Source organism: Ambystoma mexicanum, chromosome 5p (assembly GCF_040938575.1).
Source record: "Ambystoma mexicanum isolate Mex_15411 chromosome 5p, UKY_AmexF1_1, whole genome shotgun sequence".
Taxonomy (NCBI): domain Eukaryota; kingdom Metazoa; phylum Chordata; class Amphibia; order Caudata; family Ambystomatidae; genus Ambystoma; species Ambystoma mexicanum.
In genome coordinates this window covers 785,070,807-785,096,274 of record NC_090930.1, presented here as the reverse complement: position 1 = coordinate 785,096,274, position 25,468 = coordinate 785,070,807, and the positions used below count along the sequence as shown (strand labels likewise).

The 25,468-nt window shown below is 48.5% G+C and overlaps 1 protein-coding gene across 4 annotated transcripts in view; it reads left to right on the top strand.

Moving 5' to 3' along the window:
• The window catches only part of TRANK1 (tetratricopeptide repeat and ankyrin repeat containing 1), a 2,632,183-nt gene that overhangs the window by 289,674 nt on the left and 2,317,041 nt on the right, over window positions 1-25,468 (top strand). Inside the window, exon 1 of one of the 4 annotated variants that reach the window (XM_069613198.1) lies at window positions 18,091-18,201. The exons of the other annotated variants lie outside the window; for them this stretch is intronic. Within the exon in view, the coding sequence (XP_069469299.1) occupies window positions 18,158-18,201 (44 nt within the window). The 5' untranslated portion in view covers window positions 18,091-18,157. Of the gene's footprint in view, window positions 1-18,090; window positions 18,202-25,468 lie in introns of those variants that run through there. 4 annotated transcript variants of the gene reach the window in all.

Here is a 25,468-nt window from a genome sequence, read left to right as displayed (position 1 = left end):
AAGTCTCCCTTACTAATTTTCCCTTCCCTGTCGTTTTGTTCTTCATTTCAAATCCATCAAGAGACTTCTGGATTGTTCTACCCAGAGATACAGGTCAGTGTGATCATTCCTGTCATTATCTAATTCATCATACTCAGGTTGGAGCAGTTATTCATGATACTTTAATTTGTCCTAGGCTGGATTACTATACCTTACCCACGCCCTTTCCAGTGATCCATCGCTCTGCCTGTTTTATCAGCCAGAGGGTTGTATCATTTGGAAGGTCTTTGTTGACTTCACGACTATCAAGTCGGGTGAACAGGGATCCGGAAGACCCTACCTCCTGTATCCTTTTGAGTATTGTATCCTTTTCAGTTGATACTTTGGTACATTCTGACACTAGGTCCCCGGCCGTGATTATTCCTTTGATTTCCCAGTAGTCTCTGCTTTGTTTGAGGTGTTCTCTGCTGGTTCCATTGAGTGCTGCCAGCGGTGTCTGAGGGGAGTAGGGTTCTCTTATTTTCAGTAATTTTTTTGTTCTATTCCATATTTGTCTCCCTATGTCATGGGTATCAGGCAGGTAGTTGTGGCAAGCTGGGTGGAGGCTTGGCAGGCCTGGCATAGGCACACAAAGAACCCATAGCAAATCCCTCCTTTAATTCCTTCCTAGTGTTTATAGTAACTTCCTGGTTACCACTGCCTGTTGCCAAACAGGAAGTGCATGATGATTCATGAGCTCTCTAGTGTTTGGCTGTGGCTGGCTATATAATCCACACCCAAGATTCTTCCAGTGCTTCGTGTTGCTTACTGTGAGCTGTATCAGCAGCACACTTGCCTTGCTCTGGATCAGCCAGCTTCTGCTTACCTGCTCCGGATCATCCTGCTTTTGCTTACCTGCTCCGGATCATCCTGCTTCTGCTTACCTGTTCCAAATCATCCTACTTCTGCTTACCCGCTCCGGATCATTCTGCTTCAGCTGACCTGCTCCGGAAGAACCTCCGTTCTTACTCCACGCCGCAGCTATCTCCAGTCAAGAGGGAACTTCTACACCGGCACCTGTAAGAACAAAGAAGAACTGCATTAACACGCGCACATCAGTAACGCTGCGCATATTCACCAAATCTTCCTGCGATGCTGCAATCCAGGTCAGTTGTACGAGCGCACAAACCCCTGCAAAAGAAAGAAGAGACATTATTCATTGCGCTCGCCCCAATAAAGCAGACACTTATTTCACAGCGCTCGCGGTGCATATTTACCAAAAGCCTCCGTGTATACTTACCCAACCATCAGTCTCCCGTAGCGCTAAACCCGGACTTGAGGCGCTAATACCACATAATTTCTCCTGCAAGGGAAAGGGAGAGACATTACCAGGTGTGCTTGAATTGAAGGCACTGCGCAAACCTACCAGCAGCTATCTTCTACACGAGCGCTACACACCCACAAAAGTACTGGCAAACAAAGACAATACAGACAATTTTGGACACTCAACATTCTCCGCGCAACATTCACTTGTGGGAAGGACTTTCTAGCCAGTGAAGAAACTGGCGCCTTGAACACTCGGCCTCGCTGTGAAGGCATAAAACAGCATTTGGCATCTGAACGCAGCCTACAGACATTGGCACCAATCACATGAGTGAATCGCGCCCCTGCGAATGCAGGATGGAGTGCACACCCTACTAAAGATCAAGGTATTCCTCCGGGTGAAACAGGGGAAGTGAAGACTCGGGGTCAAGGGAGGCTCGTCCATCGCTTCTGCAGAGACACAGGTGAGTGTCACAGAACACAAAGCCATCCTCAATACCTCTGCCCGAGCGATGGAAACCTCCGAGGTAGACCAGCTTTCCCTATTGTTAGGTGAACTACGGGCTGAGGTGCATGCACCTGCTCTGAGACAAATGCCGAAAGGCGCGAACTGGTAGTCAACAGGGACAAAACAGACGATATAGCAAGACAGCTCTTACAGACCCAAGCTGGTCTAGCACCCCTACCAGGTGGAGTCCCTCAGGGGCAGCCTACCGTGGCACCTGTAGCCACACCCGTTAAGGTATTGCTTCCAGGCAACATCCCTTTAGCATCCCGGAACGCTTCTCTGGGGATCCCAAGAAATTTGGAGCGTTCATGAATCAATGCCGGCTACACTTCATATGCAAACCGGACACTTTTCTGAATGACCAAGCTAAAGTAGCTTTCGTCCTCTCCTATTTAGGAGGGCATGCGGTGGACTGGTCTGTCCCATTAGTGCTTAGGGACGACCCTTTACTTAGAAATTACCCAGGTTTTCAGCGTGAACTGGAAAAACTATTTGCCCATCAGACTCGAGGTCAGGCCCTGGATGATGAGCTACTCTCTCTGCGACAGGGTTGTCAGGATCTTATCTCATATGTCGCCACATTCAATCGCTTAATAGCCGAATCAGGTTGGCCAGAGGAGAAACGAATAATGATATTTTTTTGAGGACTGAGAGGAGAATTAAAAGATGTCTTGGCGCAAGTAGTTAATCCTCCCGAAGATTGCAGTGAATACATCGACCTAACTATGCAACTAGACCACCGGTTACAGGATCGCAAGGCCGACCGAACTAAATCAGAGCATAGACCAGTGTATGTCCGACCAAAGGAAGCATCCTATCGACAGGCTTCAGAAACACACTCAGAGCCCATTCAATTGGGTGTTCTCAGGGGACCACTCACCAAGGCAGAGAGAGAACGGAGGCATCAGGAAAGACCTTGCTTATATTGCAGCCAATCTGGTCACTTCCTCTGGAACTGCACAGTTAAACCCCCACGGAAGACAATGGGGCACTAGATAACATGGGGGAAGACACAGGTGCGGTAGCGGAAAACTCCAACGCCCGGCAGATGTAGAGGTCGGTCTGTCGAGGCGGGAACAGAGCACTCAGATCTCACACTTCAGTATTCCTGTGGTTTTGGTAGACCCTTCACAGCTCACTCAAATGCATGCCCTCAAGGCTTTCATAGACAGTAGGGCTATTGTGAACTACCTGGACATAAACACTGCAAAGACCTTGGGATTGGCATTCCACTGTAAGGACACCGTAGAAAGCGTGACAGCTGTGGATGGCACACAACTCCTTTCGGGAGCAGTAACACAATGTACTTCCACCATCACCTTAATCTGCCAAGATGGTCACAGGGAAAGTATTAGATTCGACCTTATCGCTGCACCCCAATTCCAGCTGATCCTTGGGATACCGTGGCTAGAGACGCACAACCCAAAGATAGATTGGTGAGCTCAAACCTTTTTTTTTAAAACAATTTTTATTATATGTTAACAACACTACAAACATTACAAACATTGAGGACATCCACTTTTACGTTTCACATCATTGTATTTACATGTTGAGCGTTTCGGTCCTCCCCCCTGCCGTCCCCCTTAACTCGAGTCCTTGCTTACATGTCCCTGTCTTACTTATCACCAGGCGTGTCTACCTCAGGTATCTCTCCCGTGTTGTCATCACTATGGTCAGCCTAGGAGGGTCCCACCATCGAGGTCACCAGTTGTCTCCATTCTATCAGGGGTCCCACCTCCTCCTCCCCCCCTACTGATTGCTTCGTACCAAGCTGCCGTTTCTGCATCTGCCCACTTCATGAGGTCTGCCCACCACATCTCGATTCTAGGTCGTTGGGCTACTTTCCAGCACATTGCAATTCTCCGTTTGGCCAGGATCTAGGCTAGATCTTTCATCTTGCTAATGTGCTTCAGGTTGTGTGGTCTAGCAAAAACCCCCAGCATACATGCAAAGACTGACTACACCTCCAGTGTGATCCCTTTTTCCGATAGGCGTGTCTTCACCTCTGTCCAGAATCTACCCACCTCCGGGCAAGCCCAAAACATGTGTAGCATCCCAGCTTCCCCCTCCCCGCACCTTGGGCATTTCTGTGCCACCGAGCCCCCAAACCTAGCTATTTTCCTGGGGGTCATGTATGCCCTATGAGTAACGCATAACTGAATCTGCTGTAACCTTGCGTTCTGGACACCTTTTTATGATACCTTTGAGCTCTATCCCATTGTCCGTCTGACATGGGTTCTCCCACCTCCTCCTCCAAGGCTCGCCTCAGTTGGAGCAGCTCCTTGCCCACCCTAGTCCCCAGTAACTCATATATACAAGATATTTCATGCCCGCCCTCCGAAATATCATACATCGTCTCAATGGCTGCGTCTGGTTGTTCCATTAGCACTGCCTCAGGCCACCTCTTTCACACCCTTCTAACCATTCTGGTATAAGTAATGTGTTGGCCCTTGTGCACCCCGGTGTCTTCCGTTAATTTCCGAAAGTCTAGTGCCTCCCCCTCCTGCCATATATCTCCGGCAGTCACCAGGCCCATCGGTTCCCATTATCTACAGATCCCTTTTATCGTTTGCGAGTCCTCCCCACATAGCGCCACCAGTGGCACCTGCAGGGAGAATGGGGTTGGGTTACCCACTAATTGCCATGTTTTGTTCCATATTTCCCATCCCACCACCAACAGTCTTGCCATTTCTAGCACCTTTGATTTAGGCAACCACACCGTCTCCCTAAGGAAGAAGGGGGCGATGTCCCTGTACAATAGCCTGGCTTCAGCTGTTTCTTCTTCGGACAACCACCTGGCCACATATTGAAGCTGTTAAGCCCTGAGGACTAAGGGCTGAGGAGGACACTGTTTGGTTGTGGCGAGTGGCAGAATCCAAGTGGAGAAAGGAGAAAGGAGGTGCGTGTGCCTTTAACTGATTGCCACCTGACCAAGTCACCTGACCGGGTCAGCAGACAGAAAAGGCCGCCTCCACTACCCTTGTGGCGTTAAGTCCTGAGGACTAAGGGCTGAGGAGGACACTGTTTGGCTGTTTGGCGAGTGGCGCAGTGCAGATGATGGACCCATCCAACTTAACATCATCTCTAAGGACCAGAGCGCAATCCAAACGCATGGCTATTCAAGAAGAACTGCCGACAAAAAGCGCGCGCCAGAAACAGGTGAGCCAATACTTTTCCTGTCGCTCAGCGTCAGAAATCACAGATTTTACAAGAGAGCATGCCACCCAGATGCGCGATGATGTATTTCAGCCTCTGCTACACGAAGATTGCTCATGTTCAAATCAAGTCGCTCCCTCAGTCCCTACCTACCTTGACAGTATTCACCTAACACCCGCGTCTAATAACCCGAACCAAACTGAAGATAAAAGTCAACACGTGTCTTATACTGGCAGTCCCGTGAACGGCACAGTCGTTTTTCAACGTGTCGTACTACATGACTCACCAGTGGGGTTGGGGGAGCCGTGCCCCGTTCCGGGGGAGGAGGGTGTTCTCTGTGTGTTAGGTCGGTCGGAGCCTGCAGCGGCCCCGGCCAGTGCTGGAACTGAGGCGGAGCAGTGGGAGGCAAGGCCGCTGTCGGCAGACTTGGCAGCTCCCGTTGTTCACGGTGGGCGGAGCCTGTCAAAGGAAGCGGAAGCGATGGGAGGATGCGCCACGATTGTTGGAGACGCGGAGGCAGAGCAACGCCTGTTGGATCAGGCAGAGGCTCGCCTTGCCAGCCGCTTTGCTGCGGCGGCCTCGGAGAGTCAGAATGTAGAACTCGTTGCTAGAAGCACTGCCAGCTCTGATGTCGTGCTTGAGGCATGTGCTTCTCAGGATACAAGTGATATTGTAAACCTGTCCCTAACCACAAGGGCAATCGTCTGAGATTACGCCCCTTGCTTTACCATCAATACTAACCCCTGAGGTCTTGCTACCAGCAGCTCGTACTTGTGCTGCAATGTGTGTTTCACAAGTAGGCTGTGCGCCGAGGGGCAGTGATGTGGGCCCCCCCACCGCTGACAAGAGAAACTCTTTAGAGGTGGTCTCCACGGTGTTACAAAACCTGAGTAATTTAAATAAATCCTACTCAATTAAACAGTCTGTGACATCCACCCCAGTGCAGGACACGATGACTAAAGTTCTTCAGAAAAGGAATTGCGCCAATATCACAAATGTAAACCGTGATATATGGGGATCCGGCAACTACAAAAGACCCAAACCGGTTGTTGCTGGATCCTTGGGCGAGTCATCATCGTCACACCAGAGCTACATAGTAAACTCTCAGAAAAGACTGCCCTTACACAGTATTGCAGCATTTACACCCAGGCTGTGCCCTCAAACTCAAGAAATCACTTCTACAATTAGTGAAGACTCGGAAAATGACTCAACCGCAAGAGATTCATCATTTATCGAACACCCTTTTCCTAAAATACGGCGAGAAAGAGCGCGGTATAGACGAGTACCCCGTGCCTCACAGGAGAAAGGAAGAGAGGGATGTGCAGCCCCTTGTGCCATGTACCGGCAAATGAACTCTTAATAGCCTTAACATCTGCAATGGCTATTTCCTTAACGCCCTTCACCAAGCTGTATGAATCTCTAAACGAAAATGTGAAAGACATTACAACTTTACTGGCCATGATGAACTCAAAAGTGTTGCATTTAGAATTATCTCACACTGACCAAAAGACTAAACAAGAGGAGCTAAATCACAATATAATGGCAGGATTGAATTCTTTAAACGATGTGAAACAGAATGACACGATCGACAAAAAACTGTTTGCAGAGGTTGCGAAGGAAGCTTTGTCCCTCTTTCAAAAATCTCGGATCACACAAAGAGGAGAAGATCTGGGTTGTGTCAGCGACATGACTGAGGCATTAAGGCCAGAGTTGCAATGCCCTGGAAAAGCCGTATTTAATGCTGAGAAGCAGACCAGGAATTCGACACGACTGCTCCAGCCATTGCAATCTCAGAACCTGAGTGTCAGACCACTGGAAAGTCTCACAATTGAAGGGAATGTACCGGGGTCCCCTGTGCACAACGTTGTATCACCATTGGATGCATCTGTGGTAGAGATTCCCATAAACAACGGCGTGCCGGAGAGTGGAAATGTGGGGCTTCCTAATGCTCTAGACATGTCGTTTAACGCGGCCTTCCACCAAGCCAAAAACGCTGCAAACCCTGCCTTACTAGACTCTCAAAAGGCATCTGGCTCAATGCCTCTTGCAAACGAAGTAGTTCAGGTGATTGAGCTGATTGAACGCCCCGCGGCTATTGAGACCTCGGCCGGGCTTTTCCCCATTTTCGGAAATCGAGATTCTGAAACTCAGACCAAAGTCAATATGGTTGCAAAAAAAATTCCACCTTGCACAGAGAAAAAGCAAAAGAATCTACCTGCTCGGAAAAAAAATCAACAAAAGGGTGCACGAAAATTTTTACGGAATCTGAACATGTTCCAACTGGTTGACAAAGCAATCACTTCAAGTCTTAAACTAGCGGACACTATCAATGATAAGGCAGCGGTCCAACCAAAAACAGTGGAAAATAAGATGTCCGCAGTTGAAATTCTGTCAGGAGAGGAAGACCTGGCAATTCAGAAAGAGTTAATGGACCTATCTGTTTATGAGGAGACAGAACCAGAGTGCGTCGCTACTACGAAACCACCGCTCGGTGAACAAGGTACACAAAAAAATTCCCAAATGATACTCGGCCCGAAACTGAGCATTGACCCGAAGATTCGGGAAAAAGAACTAGTATCTCCCAAAAGAGTCACGACAGAAGTGAGCCAGAGCTCCTGGTCGACATCAATACGAGGTAATACCCAGAGGCGTTGTGAGCCGGTGTCTCCGGTTAGAGAAGGTGAGGAGAGAGATTTTGAACCTAGGAGCCCGGAGTTCATAATGCTTCAAGCAAAAGGGGAAAGACACAGACTGCTTAATCAGAAGAAGAAGTTGGATCTCAGTGAAGTCGGCCAACAAGCATTGAACGGAGTAAAACTCACACAAACAAACGAAGGGCCGGTGATGTCTGCACCGTTCGCCATACATGCCTCACCACAGAAAGTCGACCACTATCAGGATGCATCGTCTAAAAGAAGCAATCATAAGACTGAGAACTGACAGGAAAAAACGGATCGGATGCAACGCCTATCTTGATCAAAATTATGTTGGAGAGGTTGGCAGGTGGCGATAAATTAATCTTGAACAGATCTAATGTGTTAAGATTACTTCACCATATACCTCGGCTTAGATCACTGGATTCAAAAGATCTGCAAATAGTTGAATTCCCGGATGAGCGGTGTACAGGCAAGGTGATCTTGCAAATAAACTCCAATATAATAGCGAATGTAATACTAGAGGCTGATGAAGATTTGTTATCGATGGGCTTTGACACTTACAAATTAGCGGAGCCAGAAAGATACAGTAAACAGCTGAAGACTGATGGAATATGCGGCTCACGACACACACTAAAGGAAACGCCACCGTTTTGAGAGGCTTCTCATAGCCCTAAAGCTCTTGTTCAGCTTCAACAGATCCAGCAGGGGTCAGGAGGGTCACACTTTAACAAGCAACCCTCCGCTCCCACTTCCCAAAACACTGTAGCCAGGGAGCTGGCCAAGGCAGACAGATCAAGCCCGATGGCGAAAATCAAAATAACGTTAATCGATGAAGAGTCAGAGGGTATCACGGTGGACTCATCACCAATTAACGGAAAAGAAAAAGTTGTAATGCAAGAATGGAACTGGCTAGCTTCAGCTCTAAATAATAACAATCACAGCGAATGTTCAAAGCCTAGTTCGGACCAGGAGTGTTTGTTTGCGTCATGGAACACGCGCAGTTTTCTCCATCTGTTCAATAACGCTTGGTTCCAAGACTTGCACCTGATATGCTTGCAAGAAACCTGGCTTCGCGACCTGCCTGTGACATCTGAATTTGAGGGTGCTTTGAATCCAGCAACAAAAGCTGACAAGGGGCGGCCTGTAGCAGGGCTGTTAACATTGATCAAACGGTCTTCAGGTTACCGCTTGATAAACTCTAAAAATTATACGCCCTACATACAAGTCTGCGAAATAAGAAAGCTTATAGAGAAACCGTTGACTTATGATGTCATCCACATAATTAATGTGTACTGGAATCATCAATCAACCGGGTCTTATCCCTTCATAGATCAAGTTTCCTCCATAATTGACAATCTGCTCGAATCATCAAGTGGATCTGGCTTGATACGCTGTGGCGACTTAAATATTGATCTCTTTAAACTCCAGAGTGCCGTCAAAGGTCGCCTTGCTCAAACTTGGTCAGCAGAAATGAATGCAAGAGGCCTGTCCATGTTAAATGGCTGTACCCTAGGAGACATTCCACCGAAGCCCACGTGACAGCGTGAAAGCTCCAGTTCGACTATTGACTACATCTTTATCTCTGACACATTGCATGCGAGAATAAAATCTTTGAATATTCGTGCAATGCTAAATAGTGACCACGAAATGCTGGTAGCAAAATTTCACTACACAAAAGGGGTCCTAAGCAAAAAATGGGGATCGTAAATTTCAGCAGAATCAAATCGTCTGCGAATAAGATTGGAAGAACACGAAGTGGTCAAAATATGCTCCCAATTCAAGTTGATGCCGTCAGAGATCGAATATGCACCAATATTGGCGCAATTTAAAAGCAAAAATAATGGAATGAAAAATTGGTCATTCCGGAAAAAACATTGTTTTGATCTAATGGTGATGCAACGCAAAAGATCCATGCGAGCTGAAATCAGGAAAAATAATCAAGGTCCAGAAGACGAAATAACGCAAAGAAACAAAGTAACTAAACAGCGATATAAAAACTGGATCAAAAGCCATCAATTTGTATTACACCAGAATGACGCAGAGGCCATGTTAAAGATCTTATCAAATAAGAACAGCGGAGAGTTCTGGTGAACAATCAATGAGATGGAAACCCCACAAGAGGCCCTGCTTACATGCCAGGTGACGGAAGCTGAATGGGTCCAGCATTTCACGGAACTATATCACAAAACCCTGGATCCACATATGCACACAATAACTGAATCCGACTGGAATTTACACTTTTCAAGAGCTGAAATTCGAGAGGCAATAATGAGGACAAAGAACTCAAGGGCCCCGGGCCCAGATGGTCTATCAAACTTCATGATCAAACAATTTCCTGACCTGTGGGCTGACTTGTGCTTCGACCTTTTTGCAAGAATAAACTTGCAGAAACAAGTGCCAATCTCATGGAAGTCAGGGATAATAGTGCCAATATTTAAGAAAGGGAACAGAGCGTCACCAAAAAACTATCGACCAGTGGCACTGCTTGACGTTCTAGGTAAGCTCTATGCATCATTGCTGCAAAACAAACTTAAGTGGGCCCAATCTGCCAAAAAAGTGGACGAAAGACAGGCAGGCTTTGTGAAAATGGTGGGGTGCTCACTGAACCTGCTAATCTTAAATCTTCTGAAGATGGAAGCCATACGTCCAAACACGAAAGTCTATGCAGCTTTTGTTGACTTTTCCATGGCATTTGACATGATTGATCGGGAAGTGCTGTGGCATAAACTGGAAATCTGGGGTTGCCCGGAAGACCTACTTGCGGCAATCAAAGAGTTACACACAGACACATCAATCTCAATTCGGCTTGATCATGCAGGCACCCTGTCTGCCAAAATCAGGACTCTCAAAGGAGTGAAGCAAGGTTGCCCGCTGGCAGCTGCAATTTTCAGCCTTTTCATTTTCGATATCGGAGAAGAAATTCAATCCGTGAGGGCTTTCCCTCCGAAGCTCAACTCATCGCCGATAAGCTGGTTGATGTATACCGATGAGCTGGTAATTCTAGATCAAACTCCGATCGGCCTCCAACGTAAACTGGACACGGTCCAAAAATACGTAAACATGAACAGCTTGACGATCAACCCAGCAAAGACCGAAAGTTTGGTGTTTGAAAACCTAAGAATGTATCAAAAACAAATGCGTTCAAAACAAGTGTGGTCACTAAATCATGTTGATCTCCGGACGTCAAACTCAGTAAAATATCTAGGCATGATTTTGAACTCGAGTATCTGTGATGACCCGTGGGTGACTGAGTCCAAGAGGAAATGCGGCCAGCTGGCATGTCAGGCCCTTGTAATCCATAAAAAATACGGGCGCTTTTCAATATGACCACTGAGAAATTTTTATGAGCAAAAAGTGGTCCCGATTCTGACATACGGCGCTGAAAATGCCTTTGGATGCCCACCGACACATTGGGCTTCATTGGAGCACATGTTTTGGTCCAAGGCGTTAAGCCTTCCGATAGGAATCTCTACTGCATGCATAAGGTATGAACTCGCTCTGGTATCGCTGCATGCCAGGTTTTGCTGGAACCAATTAGCGTTGTTCCGGAAATCTAAAGCTGAAGAGGGAATCCTCCAATACAAGATCTTTCATCATGCGGGAGACAACGGCCCAGACATTTTGTCTCAATGGGTGAAACGAGGAGACAATCTACTAACAATCCACAACATCAGTCTACAAACCCTCCACTCAAACCCGACAGCAGCGAAAGTGAAGATATGGCGCGCCGATTGGATCAACACAGGTAGCGAGCGCCTGCTCGCTAGCGCTATGAAAGATGCCCCCGCGGAAGCGAGAAGCTACAATGTATTGCAACCATACATGAATCGCTTCCCAAATTCAAAAGCAAGCAGGCTATTCATGTTATTCAGGTTGAATGCATACAAAACGAAAGACTGCATTATGCTTCGAGCAGGAGTTACCGACCCAAACTTTACCTGCCGCTTTTGTTGCAAGGAGGTGGAATCCCTTAAACATCTTGTGTTATTCTGCCCCTCTCTAAAAAATGAAAGGTCCATTCACTTGGGTCAGTGGTATGGAAACCATCAATCAGTGAGTGCAGAGGAGTGGTGGCAGAATCTGTGGAACGGGATGGATCGGAAACTAATTATGCCCCTAACCTCATTTTTAGCAGTAATCGAGGAGATGATAAACAAAACTGATCCATAGTCATTGACCAAAAAGTAAACATGGGCCGAATGCATAGTGGAGAAGTGAGTGTTCCCCTGTTAACATTGGAAGGTGCAGAAGGGAAGAAGGCATCAGGGGCATTATTAAGATGTAAATGTTAAATGTTGTTTTGTTTTGTTGTGTAATATTTTAAAGGTTTGAGTTGAAACCAATAAAATTAAAAAAAATAAAAATAAAAAAAAGAAGCTGTCCCGCCAAATAGTATAACTCAACGTTCGGCAGATTTATACCCCGTCTATCATATGAGTTTTGTAATTTCCAGAGGACCACCCTGTTCCTAGATTTGTGCCATATAAAGCCCCTGCACAGGATGTGGAGCTTAACAAATAAACGATTGGGGATCATATACGGGATGTTTGCAAAAAAATGTAACAGTCTGGGCAGAACTACCATCTTAATCAAAGCCGCTATGCCCATCATGGCCAGGGGCCGCTTGGACCAGAACCCCATGCTGTTCTTGATACCCTCAAATGCCTTTTCCGTATTGTGTTTGTGTTCCTCTTCTGTCGTGTGGTATATGTCGATTCCCAAGTATCGGAATGTCTCGGTTTCCCCGGGTATCAGCAAAACCGGTAGACTCCTCAGCCGGGTCCGTCTGTATCTCCCCAGATGGAACATGCTTGATTTCTTGGGGTTTACTGCTATGCCCGAGAGGGTGGAGTAGCGCTCCATCACCTCCAGGACATATTGTAGATTTTCCTCTGGGAAGCGCAGATATAGGAGCATATCATCGGCGTACAATGATATGAGATGCAATCCCCCTGCAGTATGGATCCCTATCTCCCCGTAAGGATATACAGCATGGGCGACCAGGGACAGCCCTGTCTAGTGCCCCTACTGATTTGCCATTTATCTGAGAATGTTGCACCCATTTTGACCCTAGCGATTGGGGAACTATATACCATTTTGACCAACCCCAGATACCCCGGCCCCATCCCATATTCTCTCAGAACCGCTAGCAACCAGGGCCATCTCACCGAGTCGAAGGCCTTAATGGCATCCAGCGAGAATATTCCCAGTTCGCAGGGGTCTTTCTCTGTCTGGTCAATAATGTGGTGGTGTCTCCTATGATTGTCAGTTATGTTCCTGCCAGGAATGTAACCTGTTTGGTCGGGGTGTATCAATTTACTGATGACTCGTTTAATCCTGTTTGCCGGCGCTGCTGTAAGGATCTTGCTGTCTTGATTGAGCATCGATAGGGGTCTATATGACCCACAGTCTGTGCTCGGCTTACCCGGATTTAGGAACGGGATGACCACTACCTCCCTTAGGGACTCTGGAAGCCTTCCGTGTTCAAACGCCTCATTCAGCATGGCCAGCAGCGGGGGGAGCACCTCTTGCGTATATGTCTCATAAAATTCACTGGGAAGCCCATCTGACCCTGGGGCTTTGCACGTGGGTAGGTGCTGGACCACTGTCTCTAATTCTTCTAATGTAATTTGGGTGTCCAGGTCCTCCCGCTCCTGATCATCTAATTTGGACAATCCTATGTCTTCTAATGTTTCCTGTATATCTTGATCCATCTCTTCGCCTACGTCCTCATAAAGACGCTTACAGTATCTAAGGAACCCCTCATTGATGCCCTCCTGGGTGTCCCAGACCTGGCCTTCTTCCTCTCTAGCCTCCCTGATCACAGGTCGTGGTGTTTCATTTTTATATAACCAAGCCAGCCGCCTGCCCGGTTTGTCTCCCCCCGCATGTTGTCTTTCAACGTATTTTTTATAGCTCAGTTTGCATAATCTGTCCCAGTGCTCTCTGCTAGTTTGTTGTAGCAGCTTTGCCCGTTCATCGTCCGCCTGCGAGGTGCCCCCCCTTCCGCATTATGCCCTCTAGCTTCTTCTCTGTTTCCTGTAGATCTCGCTCTATGCCCCCCTGGAGCGCCTTGGATTTGGATATGGCTGCGCCCCATATTACCACTTTGAATGCCTCCAATAAGGTTCCCTCCGATTGTACACTTTCCGTATTTATGTCAAAGTACTCGGTGATCGCCTCCCTCAAATCCTCGCGGAATCCCGAGTCCTGCAGGACCTCAGCTGTAAGCTTCCACGTCGGGATCCTCGCTCTAGGTTGCTGCTGTCTCCACTCCAGGACCAAGGGGGAGTAGACCGAGAGCACTCTGGCCTTGTATTCCGCGCCTATCATTTTTCCCACCAGCTCCCGGCAGCAAACATGTAGTCCAGCCTCGTGTGCAGATTATGTGGGGCCGCGTAATGTGAATCCTGCCTATATGCTGGGTGCAGCCATCTCCAGATGTCTTCGAGTCCAAAGTCTCTCAGCAGGGCTTGTAGTGCTTTTGCTGCCGGGTTGGTTCTGTCTCGTTTACCATCTGATCTATCTATTTTGGGGTTTAATGTACAATTGAAGTCCCCCACCCCATACGATCGCACCGCCCAGTATGGGGCCAATTTTGCTATATAGGGCCCTAAAGTAGGCCGCTGTACCTTGGTTGGGGGCATACAAGTTTATAATGCTCACTTCCCTGTTTTCCAGCATCCCCCGCACCACTGCCATTCTAACCTCTGGGTCTATTGTGGTCTGAAGCAGCTGAAATGGCACATGAGGTGCCACCCACGTGATGACCCCCCCTCGCATACGCTGAGTATGTAGCTCCGGTGGTAGTCCCTCTCCACTTTCTCTTAACCACCTCCAGCTTTTCCCTAGTGAGGTGGGTTTCCTGTAATAGTGCTATGTCAATCTTCAGCCTTCTCAGATACATCATTACTTTATTTCTCTTCAAATAGCTGTTGAGGCCCCGCACGTTCCAGGTCACCACTCTGAGGCTACCCGACTCCATCTGTGGGTCCCTCCTCCCCTCCTAGATTTTCCCTCCCGCCTGGTGTGACATAAGATTGGGCTTGTTCCCCTCCCTCTTCCAACAAAAACTCCCCATCTAACCCCCCTCCCCTCCCTGCACAACTATAAGCCACTGCACACAGCCCCTTCCCTTCCCCCCACCCTACCTGACCCCAACTGGTGCCCAACTCCATCCCTGGATCTCAGGCTCCCCCGCATTTGGTCCTGCCTCGGAATGCCGAGGTCAGGAATCCGGCAGGGCATCACCGGTCTGCCGGTCACCTAACTAATCTATTCGTCGTGGGGGTATGAGGGCTGGTTCCGTAAGGCTCCCACACCTCGACTGAGTTTCCCGTGCTCAAGGATCATGCACGTGTATATAGCCCTGGTCGCACACTTCCAGCAGGCTATGCCCTGTTCTATATTCAAGACCCAATGTCTTAGACTGCAACACCCTGGGTGCCACGGTCACATGTTACTTATCTGCGCCGTCGTCCTTCTGAATACCCGATTCTTGGGGCAGCTCTGCATGTCCAGCCATTCTGTAGCATCCTCCGGGGTTTCAAAAAACAATGTTCTGCTCTTGTGGAATACTTTCAGCTTTGCCGGGTAAATCAGCATATACTTGTAGCCGACTTCACGCAGTCTTCTTTTCACAGCCCCAAAGTTCATGCGTCGGCGTTGCACCTGCATAAAAAGAAAAAGGGGGTTACCATGTCTCATCCAATGAAGCCATGATATCTCCCTGGAGGTTTTCTCCCCCCACGTGATCCTCCCTCATATAGCCGACCCCCGGGTTAGAATCAGGTAGCGGCTTCCGTTTCCTGGCCACATGGGAGGAGGTCACAGTCAGGAAAATACTCCATCGGTTTCATTGCATATTGCTATATGGCTTGTTGCCGTACCGCCAGTCCCTGCTTTTGCCCCTTTCATGTGAAGGGAAGAAGGGGTTGGGCTTGCATTCCCCCTGCTCTCTCCAGGCCGTTCTGCTACCGGTGGACCGTTGAAATGAAGAAAGACTGGCCGAGCGGCCCCTTCATCTGCCAGCCCTTTTGAAAACCTTTGTCCCAAACACCCTCTTTAGAGATGCTTGTTTTTGTAAACTTTTTTTATTTATTAGTGCATATGGTTATACATAGAAAACCTACAGAAGCTTGTGCTTTATCTAAAGCCATGTAGGTGCTGACAGTGCAGACTTTCCCTCTGGCTGCTGCTGCTGTTTCCAAAGCAGCTAGTTCTCCGAATTTGGGGTCTATCTTCACCAGAATGAAACTCCTTCGCTCTGTTGCGATTGCACAGTTGCGTTACCTGCCAGGCAGATCCCCTACTGGGCCCAGCCTGCTTGGTTGTTCGGATTCACAGTGTCCTTCTGGTCCTTCGATTCTTCAGCCCTCTGTAGAATCTTAACTAGAGGCCCTGTTATGCCCAGCATTTTGCCCTGGCAGGACTTCCACGACCTGTCTATGCCTTTTTTAATGTATCTACTGTATCGCCCCATGAACGTCAGCAAACGGTCATCTATCTCTAGCGTGTCTGCCACTTTGTCCTGTACTCAGGATCTAGGCCACGCCTCCCCGAGTTTGCTTCTGGCCTATTTGTCCACCAGAGTGCACAGGTGCTTCAGTAGGTATGATGCAACCTTAGCTGGTGGCTCCCATGGCTGACCTAGGATGAATTAGCACTTCTGGGTCAATCTCATCCCATACTTCAGCTTGCTCTTCCATGTGGCTTTTCCTATGTTTCTTCATCGCCTTCCACATCTTACTTGAGCTCTAGGAGGAGTCCTCCCCCCTGTTTTCACTGAGTCCCAAAGACTCAGAACCGGTGCTACCCTCATGTTTCTCCGGATTTATGGAGGAATAACATCTGTCATAGTGGCTTGTGGATAGCCAGCCCACTTAATCCCAACACCTTGCTTGTTTAGCACTCCGGCGCCTTCTGCGCAGTGAGCCCGGGGTGGGGGGTTAGGTGCTGTACGCCCTTGGGCTTTCTTTCTCCCCCTAATCTAGTGAAAGTGGAAGCTTCTGGATCACCAGAAGCGCTGTAAATCAATTTGTACCATGCTGGCTACGTCCCTGCCGCACACTTAATGCGGCTCATCTGATTCCCTGCTGGAATCTCTGGCCTGTTTCCTACTCATGGTAGTGTGGACTAGTATAGGACTGTGTGTCTAGCGCAGGTCAACTTAACTGCTCTGGGGATGTGTAAGCTACCCCTCGCTGGCTGGCTTGGGGCCTGCAAATGCCAATAGAAGAGTTGAGCATAATCTGAGCCTCTGGTCTTGACATATGAATTACTATCACAGACATGTTTGATAAATTGGTGGTCATTGTTATGTTCTCAAAATGCACTTTGTTTTTATGCAAAGCAGCCAGCATCCTATTTTCAGCGCACCCACATTATTCGACACCTAGCTTCACCCCTCAGACCCAACACACCACTGACAATCCACTCCCCCACCTTTGCCCGTTAGCCCTGGCCCTGCACAGGGAGGAAGTTCCCTCAGTAAATTGTGTTCATTTCCAGCACTGGGGACGCCCCTGGCTGAAAGCCCCTAAACTTCAGAAGTGATGTCACACCCTGTTGTCACCTGATCGTTTAGTCCATCAGTGGTTGGTCCCTCTGATTTTGTCCCTGGTGGCGCTGAGATGAGGTGATCTTCCCGATTGGTGTTCCCAACTTTGTGGGAGCTACATGAAAAGATGTATTTAAAGCTAACCTAGCGGTCCGAGTCTCAGATTTCTCTTTAGCTCAGCAGTCATGGAGAATGTGATTTCGCTTTCACACAGCTTGGATGTATAACAATTGGTCTATTTAAAATGTCTAATATTTGTCGTAAATCAGGACAATTTTGGGATATCAAAAAGTGATGTGTAAATCTTGTCAATATACCATCTGCAATGCAGTTATTATATTACATGGCTAATTAATCCTCTTTTAAAAGACAACTTGCATCTAACAGGAATTTTTACTTGGCACTGCTCTCCTAAACACAATATTAATGCATTCCTTACGAACGATCAATTGTTCACAGTCTGAGCAAAGGGCGGTAATTATATTCTGAATTTGATCCCATGTAATTCAGTATACATGTGATGGTATGGGGCTTGGTACACAGCGTGTTTTTTCAATGGGATTGCACCATTACAACATGCTTCTGTGACTAAGGCCCATGGGCTTTCCAAATGACATTTAAATATACATAATAAAAATTCTAAAATGTATTTAAAAGTGATTAATACGATTTCTGCTTTTTTTTTCCTCAACCTAAGGAAATTCCTTAGGTAGATATTGATTTGGTGTATTTCTTGTTTGTGATTCAAAGGCCCTGTTTTTAGTATGTATTTGTCGGTCTGCGTGAGCCGCCTGCTGGCCGCTCGCCATTATTATTGGGAGCCGGTGCTTGCACGTTGTTTGTAGAAGTAGTGAAGCTGCTCTTTGTAGAAGTAGTGAAGCTGCTTTCTCTCGTCCGTGCACTGGGAGGCGCTTGCGGGGCTGCTGTAGCGGCTGCGCGGTGAAGGGAACAGGAATCGCCAACCAAGACAGAAGCGGGCTGACGCCAGCAGCCACGATGAGCCGTTATAACTGGATGGGCGAGGTGGACCCCTGCGAATTGTGAGGCGCCCTTTCTTACTGCTGTGTGCAATAGTGCTGCGTAGGTCTGGCCTGCGGGCAGCCCAGCTGTGGCACCCACTTCCTCTGTCTCCGCTGCCTGTAACTTGGAGAGCTCGGTGTGAGGCACTGGAGTTAACCTGTGCCTGCCACCTGGGTGGCGAGGATAGAGATGTGATAAAACCCCCAGAGGTGATCCTGTCAGGGGCGCTCTGCTTGTCTTTTACGATGGAATTTTTTTTTGTATTTACAAGGGGAAAAATTAAAAGGTCTATGTGTTTTGCTCAGTCTGCTGAGCTGTGTGATGTCAATGGCCAGTCTGGAAGGGGGCGGGACGTTATTTATTTTGCTTTTTTATATAAACTGCGGGATTTTCATCGCGTGCAGTGGATGCCCTCCAACCCTTCCGTTTCTTATTTCGTAATGGTTTCTTCACATTAGCACGGGCGTATGTATCTGCTCCCAGTGCTGAGGCGGTTTGCGCTGAGAGCACTCCCCATCCCTGTCTGGGACTTGGCCACCTCTGTGGGCGGGCCATTTTATTTCTCCTAGCCTGGAGGAGGCTATCGTTTGCGCCTATTTTGGAGACACGTGTTTTGTTCTGTGTGGTGTGTAGTCGTACGTGCCCCCGAACGTCGTTCCGGTAAAGTAACTGGAGTACTTTATTGAGTCGAGGACTCACCCGCCCCTTCCCCTTTGCTCTCTCTCCACCAAGGTAACGCCAATCGTGGAAATGGAAAAATGTAAAAGGGATCGATCCCACAAGTGCCGGCGTAGGGGCGGAGTTCAGAGGGGGCGGGTCAGGCAATTGAAATTCAATGAAATGATGTTCGAAATAATAAAAAAATGGTGTAATTTCTTTCTTGACTTGAAAAGGACACCAAAGTACACAGACCATACTAAGATATGCACGTGCGGACATTGGTATGGTTTGTGTACTTTTCAAGCCATCTTCTCAAGACTACAAATACCAGAATCTATTTGGGAAAGGCCTTGATCACTGCGGCTCCATAATGTAATCTGCTCTGTGTGCTTGCACAGAGCAGATTACATCACAGAGCCCCCGGATTCGCGGCTTGGTTATCGTTGAGTTTTCCAAATGGATTCTGCTCTGTGTGCACAGTGCACTTTGTACTCGTCACAGGGTCTTTGACCCTCTGCGAATCTGGGGGTTGTCCTCGGCAGGGGAGTTTCCAGCATTGCAGGAGTGGGGGCCGAGCCACCCCCACCCCCACTACTTTTTTGGTAACATTAGTGGCAGATGGCATTTTAATAAATAACAAAAACAATAAAACTGCAGAATCTTTACAGATGCAGGAAACTCATATATAAACCTGCTCATTTGCATATGGATTGCACCAACATAAGTGACTTCACAGAAAAGGACATTGCAAAGAACATCATCAGTCTTTGATGCTTGGAAGCACCATGGAAATGACTTTAGAATAAGTTGTCTTAAGTAAGCCAAGTGGCAAATAACTTTGTGGTGCAAAATATCTAAATTGCACTATTATTATAAAGCAACTCTATAGTCATTAGGCTTTTTTTTTATAATAGCATGAGATATTAATATAAGATGTGAAGTGAATCTGAATCACTTACAGAGCTGCAGATAAGACACAGAGTGATTACATGATTTGCCCAGGATCGCATACTTTGGTGAAACCGGGATGTGGACAATTTAAGCAACTGAGCACATCATCTCAAGTTTAGTTGATATAAACAGTAAGGTTTTGCTTTGCATTTCATGTGCTTCAATACAACTTTATTTATAGCAATACCTTTAGAAGCAAACCACATTACATAATAAACTAGCCTTTCATAGTAAACCAACTATAATATATATATATATATATTTCTGAGGCTTGTGGAATCTGCTTAGATCACATGCTGTGCATAGGCCGACATCTAGTGGAAGCTGCGGAGTATTACAGTTTGTTTTTCGAAACTCGAAAATGGGCGTCGACACAGGGCGTGCCAGTAATACTATCCCTAGTGTGACGTCCACTGTACCCAAGAATCCTCACGCGTCTAGGATCCTCAGATTGTTTTTTTCCGCCATAATGGTCGGAAGCATCTTGCGGAGTCCCCTGGCCTTAGCCATACTTTTGCTAAAATTATAAAATAATAATCTATTGACATCCTTCCCCACCCCAACGTCGAACTTCGACACTCGACGCCGGCTGGAGAAGAAATCGACCGTCGGCTGCTGCACGACGGATTTGGGCCTCGGAAGGCCGCTGGCCTCGGCCCGGGCCTGGTAGGCCGCTGGCCTCGGCCCTGCAAGTAGGGAGAGTGGGGGGTGGTACATACTCTACACTCTTGGTATATAGGTACACCTTATATATTTCCAACACTTAACAGCCCGCTGCCTCAAGGTGCGTATGGAGGGTACCCCTTTTCAATTCTGCCCCAAATGCAACCGCAAATACCCTTGGGTCGACAGGCACGCCACGTGCAATCTCTGCTTGCCGAGGGACCACCCCGAAGCGAACTGCAGAGCGTGTAGTAGGTTTAAACCTAAGACACTTAAGGACCGTTCGATGAAGCGTTGGGCCCACCAAGCCAGGCAGGCGGCCATGGCAGCGGAGGGCGCCTTCAGCGATGGCAGCGACGCCGTACTTTCGGGCGGCGAGGGCATTACGGCGTCGAAAGACAGCCGAGCTCAGGTCCCCGACCTCGGAAGGTCATCCGGCTGGGCAGCTATGGGGAAGACCCCCGGCGATGCAAGCGCTTCACATACTACACACATTAAACACACTAAGTCCAGCCGAGACTCGACGACGTAGAGTTCTCGGAAAGAGGCACAGACAGAACGGTCCGACTCGGTGTCCTCTGGGCGCTCTCGATCGAGATCGCCGCATGACGCCAGGCAATCATCCACTCTTGCCAATAGTGCCTCGCTCCCTAGGCTAACAGAAGTTCGATCGTCGGAAGACGACTTCCACCCCCAGGCCGCGCTCCAGGAGGCGGAGCCCGCAATTTAAAACCAGCGAGGCCCCACGCTCGAAGGACAAGGACACCTCCCCCGATCCTCGACGCCAGGCGTCGAAGAACTCCGGAGCCACTAAGGGACAGGGAAAACATTTTTCTACGCACGGGGAGGGGGAAAACAGCAGAAGAATCTACCTGTACATTCTTCCACACCTGTGAGACACTCCAACCCCCCTAAACAGACAGACAAGTCCAGGTCTGCTGTTAGGTCCACAACCAGTAAAGCTACTCAGGATAAATCCCATAGACTTGCTGAGAAAGTCATTCCCAGTTCCAAAAAATGGTCCAGTGAAGACATAGATAGGGTCATGTCAAGAATGTCTTCCTTGGCTGATTTTTATGATAAAAATCCTGAACATTTCCTCTCGTATGATCCACAAGGGGCCACACCCTCAGGCTCTACTGATCCTATCCCCCCGAGTAAGAAGGCCCGGTTTGAAACCCCGATGAGGTCTGAACCCTTCGAGGTACAACCTTACGCAACACCATACTCGGTATCAAGGAGAGGCTTCCTTTGGAGACCAAGAGTTTGAGATGATAGAGGAGCAAACCGGGACGGGATACTATGGGGTTGATGAGGACCAGGAAGAAGGAGAGGATGACCCGGAAACATACAGAGTAGATTCCCCGGTAGAGAACGAAGCCCCGGTTACCGACTCCCCGGTCGATAACCAGCCCCTCCTAAATGAGGTTCTCGCTCGCGCAGCAGAACATTTTCACATTGACACCCACGGTGTACAGGAGGAAAGGGACTTCGCAGAAGAGTTAGTGGGAGAAAGGAGGCCGGTTGCCCAGACCATCCCTATCCTTAAATCCATTCAGCAAAGAATAGATCCGTCCCTGGTGAACCCAAACCTCACCAGAGCAGTTAATCCCAGGGTTGAAAAACTTTTCAGGGCAGCTCAGTCTGACCCTCTCTATATAAGAGGACATCTGAAGCCAGACTCCCTAGTTGTTACCAACACTCGTAAGAGGGCTGGAACACCCTTGTCTTCGTCAGAAGCTCCTCCCGACAAGGAGAGCAAAAAACTATACGGTTTTGGCAGGAAGGTAGCCTCAACGTCCGCCTATCAAGCAAGGATTGCTAACTCCACCACCCTGTTGGCCAGCTACAACTGCCATCAGTGGGAAGAAGTCGCGGCTCTCATAGCCTCTGCTCCTGAACCGTTAAAGGGCCAATTAGCTCGGATTTCCGCAGAGGGTAGAGCCGTGTCTGGTTGCATTTTGAAAGCAACCTTCGACGCCGCGGACAACGCAGGCAGATTGATAGCAGAAGGTACTGTTATCAAGAGACATGCGTGGTTACGGCAGTCTGGTTTTAAGACAGAAACTCAGGCATCATTGTTAGACAAACCGGTGGAAGCCGATCTGTTGTTTGGGAAGGCGGTCGAAGACGCACTGAAAAATGCCAAGGACGAATACGAGACACTCAAATCCCTTGGCCAGTTAACCAATAAACTCCCCAAGCAGAGAGGGAATAGTAATTTTCATCGCCCACGCGGCCAAAATTCCCAGAGAGGATCTAACTATTCCCAGGGGCAGGGTACACAGTGGAACAACAACCAACAGTCTACCCAGGGTTACGGCAGAGGTAATAGGAGAGGTCGTGGTAAAGGCAGAGGCAGCCCCAGCAAGGGAGGCGGCACGCCTCCACCAAAGCAGTGACGCTCAGTTCAGGGACCCTTCTCACGCAACCCCAGTAGGGGGACACATTTCAAACTTCACCCAGGTTTGGGAAGGGATCACATCAGACAGATGGGTGCTGTCAACAGTATCCACAGGGTACTGTATAGAACTACTGCAGCGTCCCCGGAACCATCCTCCACGACAAAAAGTACACTGTCATGATCACTGCTTCCAAGGAGCTAGGACCAGCCCAACGTCCTTGGAAGCAGGCCCCTAACCTTCATCCTAGGCACCAGCCGGTCCCCACTGGGACCTTTTGGACCTTGTCCTGGCGCCGGTGGCACCAGGCTCATCAAAGTCACTGGTCCCGGCACTGGAAGCGCCGGGCTCATAATTTGTATGAAGATGCTTGGGTGGACTTACCTGCAGCAGACCATGCTGCTTACTTACCAGCAACATAGGAATCCTCTGTGAGCAGGGACTACTTTCTTACCTGGGTGGGGCAAGCTCCACTCCCTGGATACAACACTGGAACTCTTCTGGAACAGGAACTCTTTTCTTACCTATGCGAGGCCGTGGAGGAAGACGCCTCATCACTCCAAGGCTATTTAAACCACACCCGATTGATGAAACGTGCTTCGCGTTATTCTGCATCTGCAGCAGAATGCTCACCGTGTCTGTTCCAGTTTTCTTCTTTCCGATCCTGAACCTGCAAGAACAAACGCTTACCATTCCTGTATCCAGCCTTCAGTAGCACCTGCAAAGACAAGAAACAACAGGTTAGCACGGCAACCTTCACGCGCAGCGCTTTCCTCACCTGATCCATCGGCAGCTACCATCTCTTCACGCTGCTCCTCCGCCTGTGAAGACAAAAGCATAGTTATTCCTGTGTGGAATTACTTACCGGCACTCCGCGAATTCCGGTTTTCTTCAACGCTGCAATCCTGCACCTGAAAGACAAAAGAAGAGACATTAGACAGGTATTTTACTTATGCGCCATCGCGCCCGCCACAATAGGGCGCCTGCAAATACTCTGGCGTTTTCCAGCGTCTCTTCAACACCCGAACTCACAGCTGCAAGGGAAAAGAGACAGTTAGAGAGCTTTTGAAAAGCAGGCAACTGGCATTTACTTACGCATTTCCAAGCGCTTCATTCCAAGACTCTGGCTCGAACTTCGGCTTTCTTTACACCATCTTCTACCTCAAGAGCCCTGCAAGACAAATAGAAAAAGCATTATACAGAGCCCTGTTCCATATTAACGTGCCCACGCACCTAAAGACTGTAAGGACTTAAAAGGTGTCCGGAAACTCACCGTTCGTGCAGTTAACGAAGGTAGCAATCCTCTGATGTCAAGAGGCCTACGTTTCACCCAGTGAAGGAACTGGCAACGGCACCCTGCACCAGACGCAGATGGAGAGTCCAGCATTTACCTATCTAAGGTGAGCACGTTGACCTTGGGGCTCCACGGAAAAGCGAGGAAGGGAAAGAGAGAGAGATACCCGACAACCCCAGATCATTAACCCCATATTCTTTCACCTGCAGATATCTCACTCTTCGAGTTAGACACACAGTGCGAAGAGGCTCAGCCCCGGAAGCCAATCGAGTCCTGCACTTCACTTTTCGAGTCACAGACACCATCCTGCCAAGACCGGCGCCTCCGTGGGAATCAGGTGAGCGTTACATACACTCCCTAGAACATCAGAAGATCCTCCTCGAGGAGATCACCATTCTTCTACAAAAGGACGCGATAGAACTCGTCCCGGGGCACCAGGTAAACAAGGGTATTTATTCAACTTACTTCCTTGTGCCAAAGAAAGACTTGACAATGCGCCCAGTATTGGACTTACGGCCTGCCAACAAGTATGTCAAGCCCCAAAAATTTCGTATGACCACGCTACAAGAGGTAATCCCCCTCCTAAAAAAGGGAGATTACATGGCAACCTTGCATATGAAAGATGCTTATTTCCATGTTCCCAGCGCACAGAAAGTACTTGCGCTTCAAGGTGGACAGTCGCCACTACCAATTCAAGGTACTGCCCTTCGGGATAGCTTCAGCACCAAGGGTATTCACCAAGGTACTGGCGGTGGCAGCTGCACACCTACGCAGGGAGACAATCCCAGTGTACCCTTATCTGGACGACTGGCTCATAACGGGGGAAACCCCAGGAATTTGCAGGACAAACATTCAAAGGACTATCGACCTCCTCCACGAATTAGGCTTCTCAATCAACGAGAAGAAGTCAAGCCTAGTGCCAAGCACCTCCAAACAATTCCTAGGAGCAATCCTGGATACCCAGGAGGGGTTGACCTTTCCTTCAGAAGAAAGAATTCGGAATATACTACTGCAAATTCCGCATTATCAGTCCGGTCAACAAATAACGGTACGCAAAGCAATGCGGTTACTGGGCATGATGGCGTCATGCATTTACCTGGTCCCCCACGCGCGCCTGCGCATGCGTCCCATGCAGGAATGGTTGGCGAAACAGTGGTCTCAGGCAAGTGGTCAGTGGGACAATCTAGTGGTCGTTTCGCCAACACTGGTACAAAGCCTCCACTGGTGGACAAGAGAGAATCTCGCAAAAGGGAAACCCTTTTACGATCCCGAAGTACAGGCAGTAGTCACTACAGATGCATGTCTGACGGGGAGGGG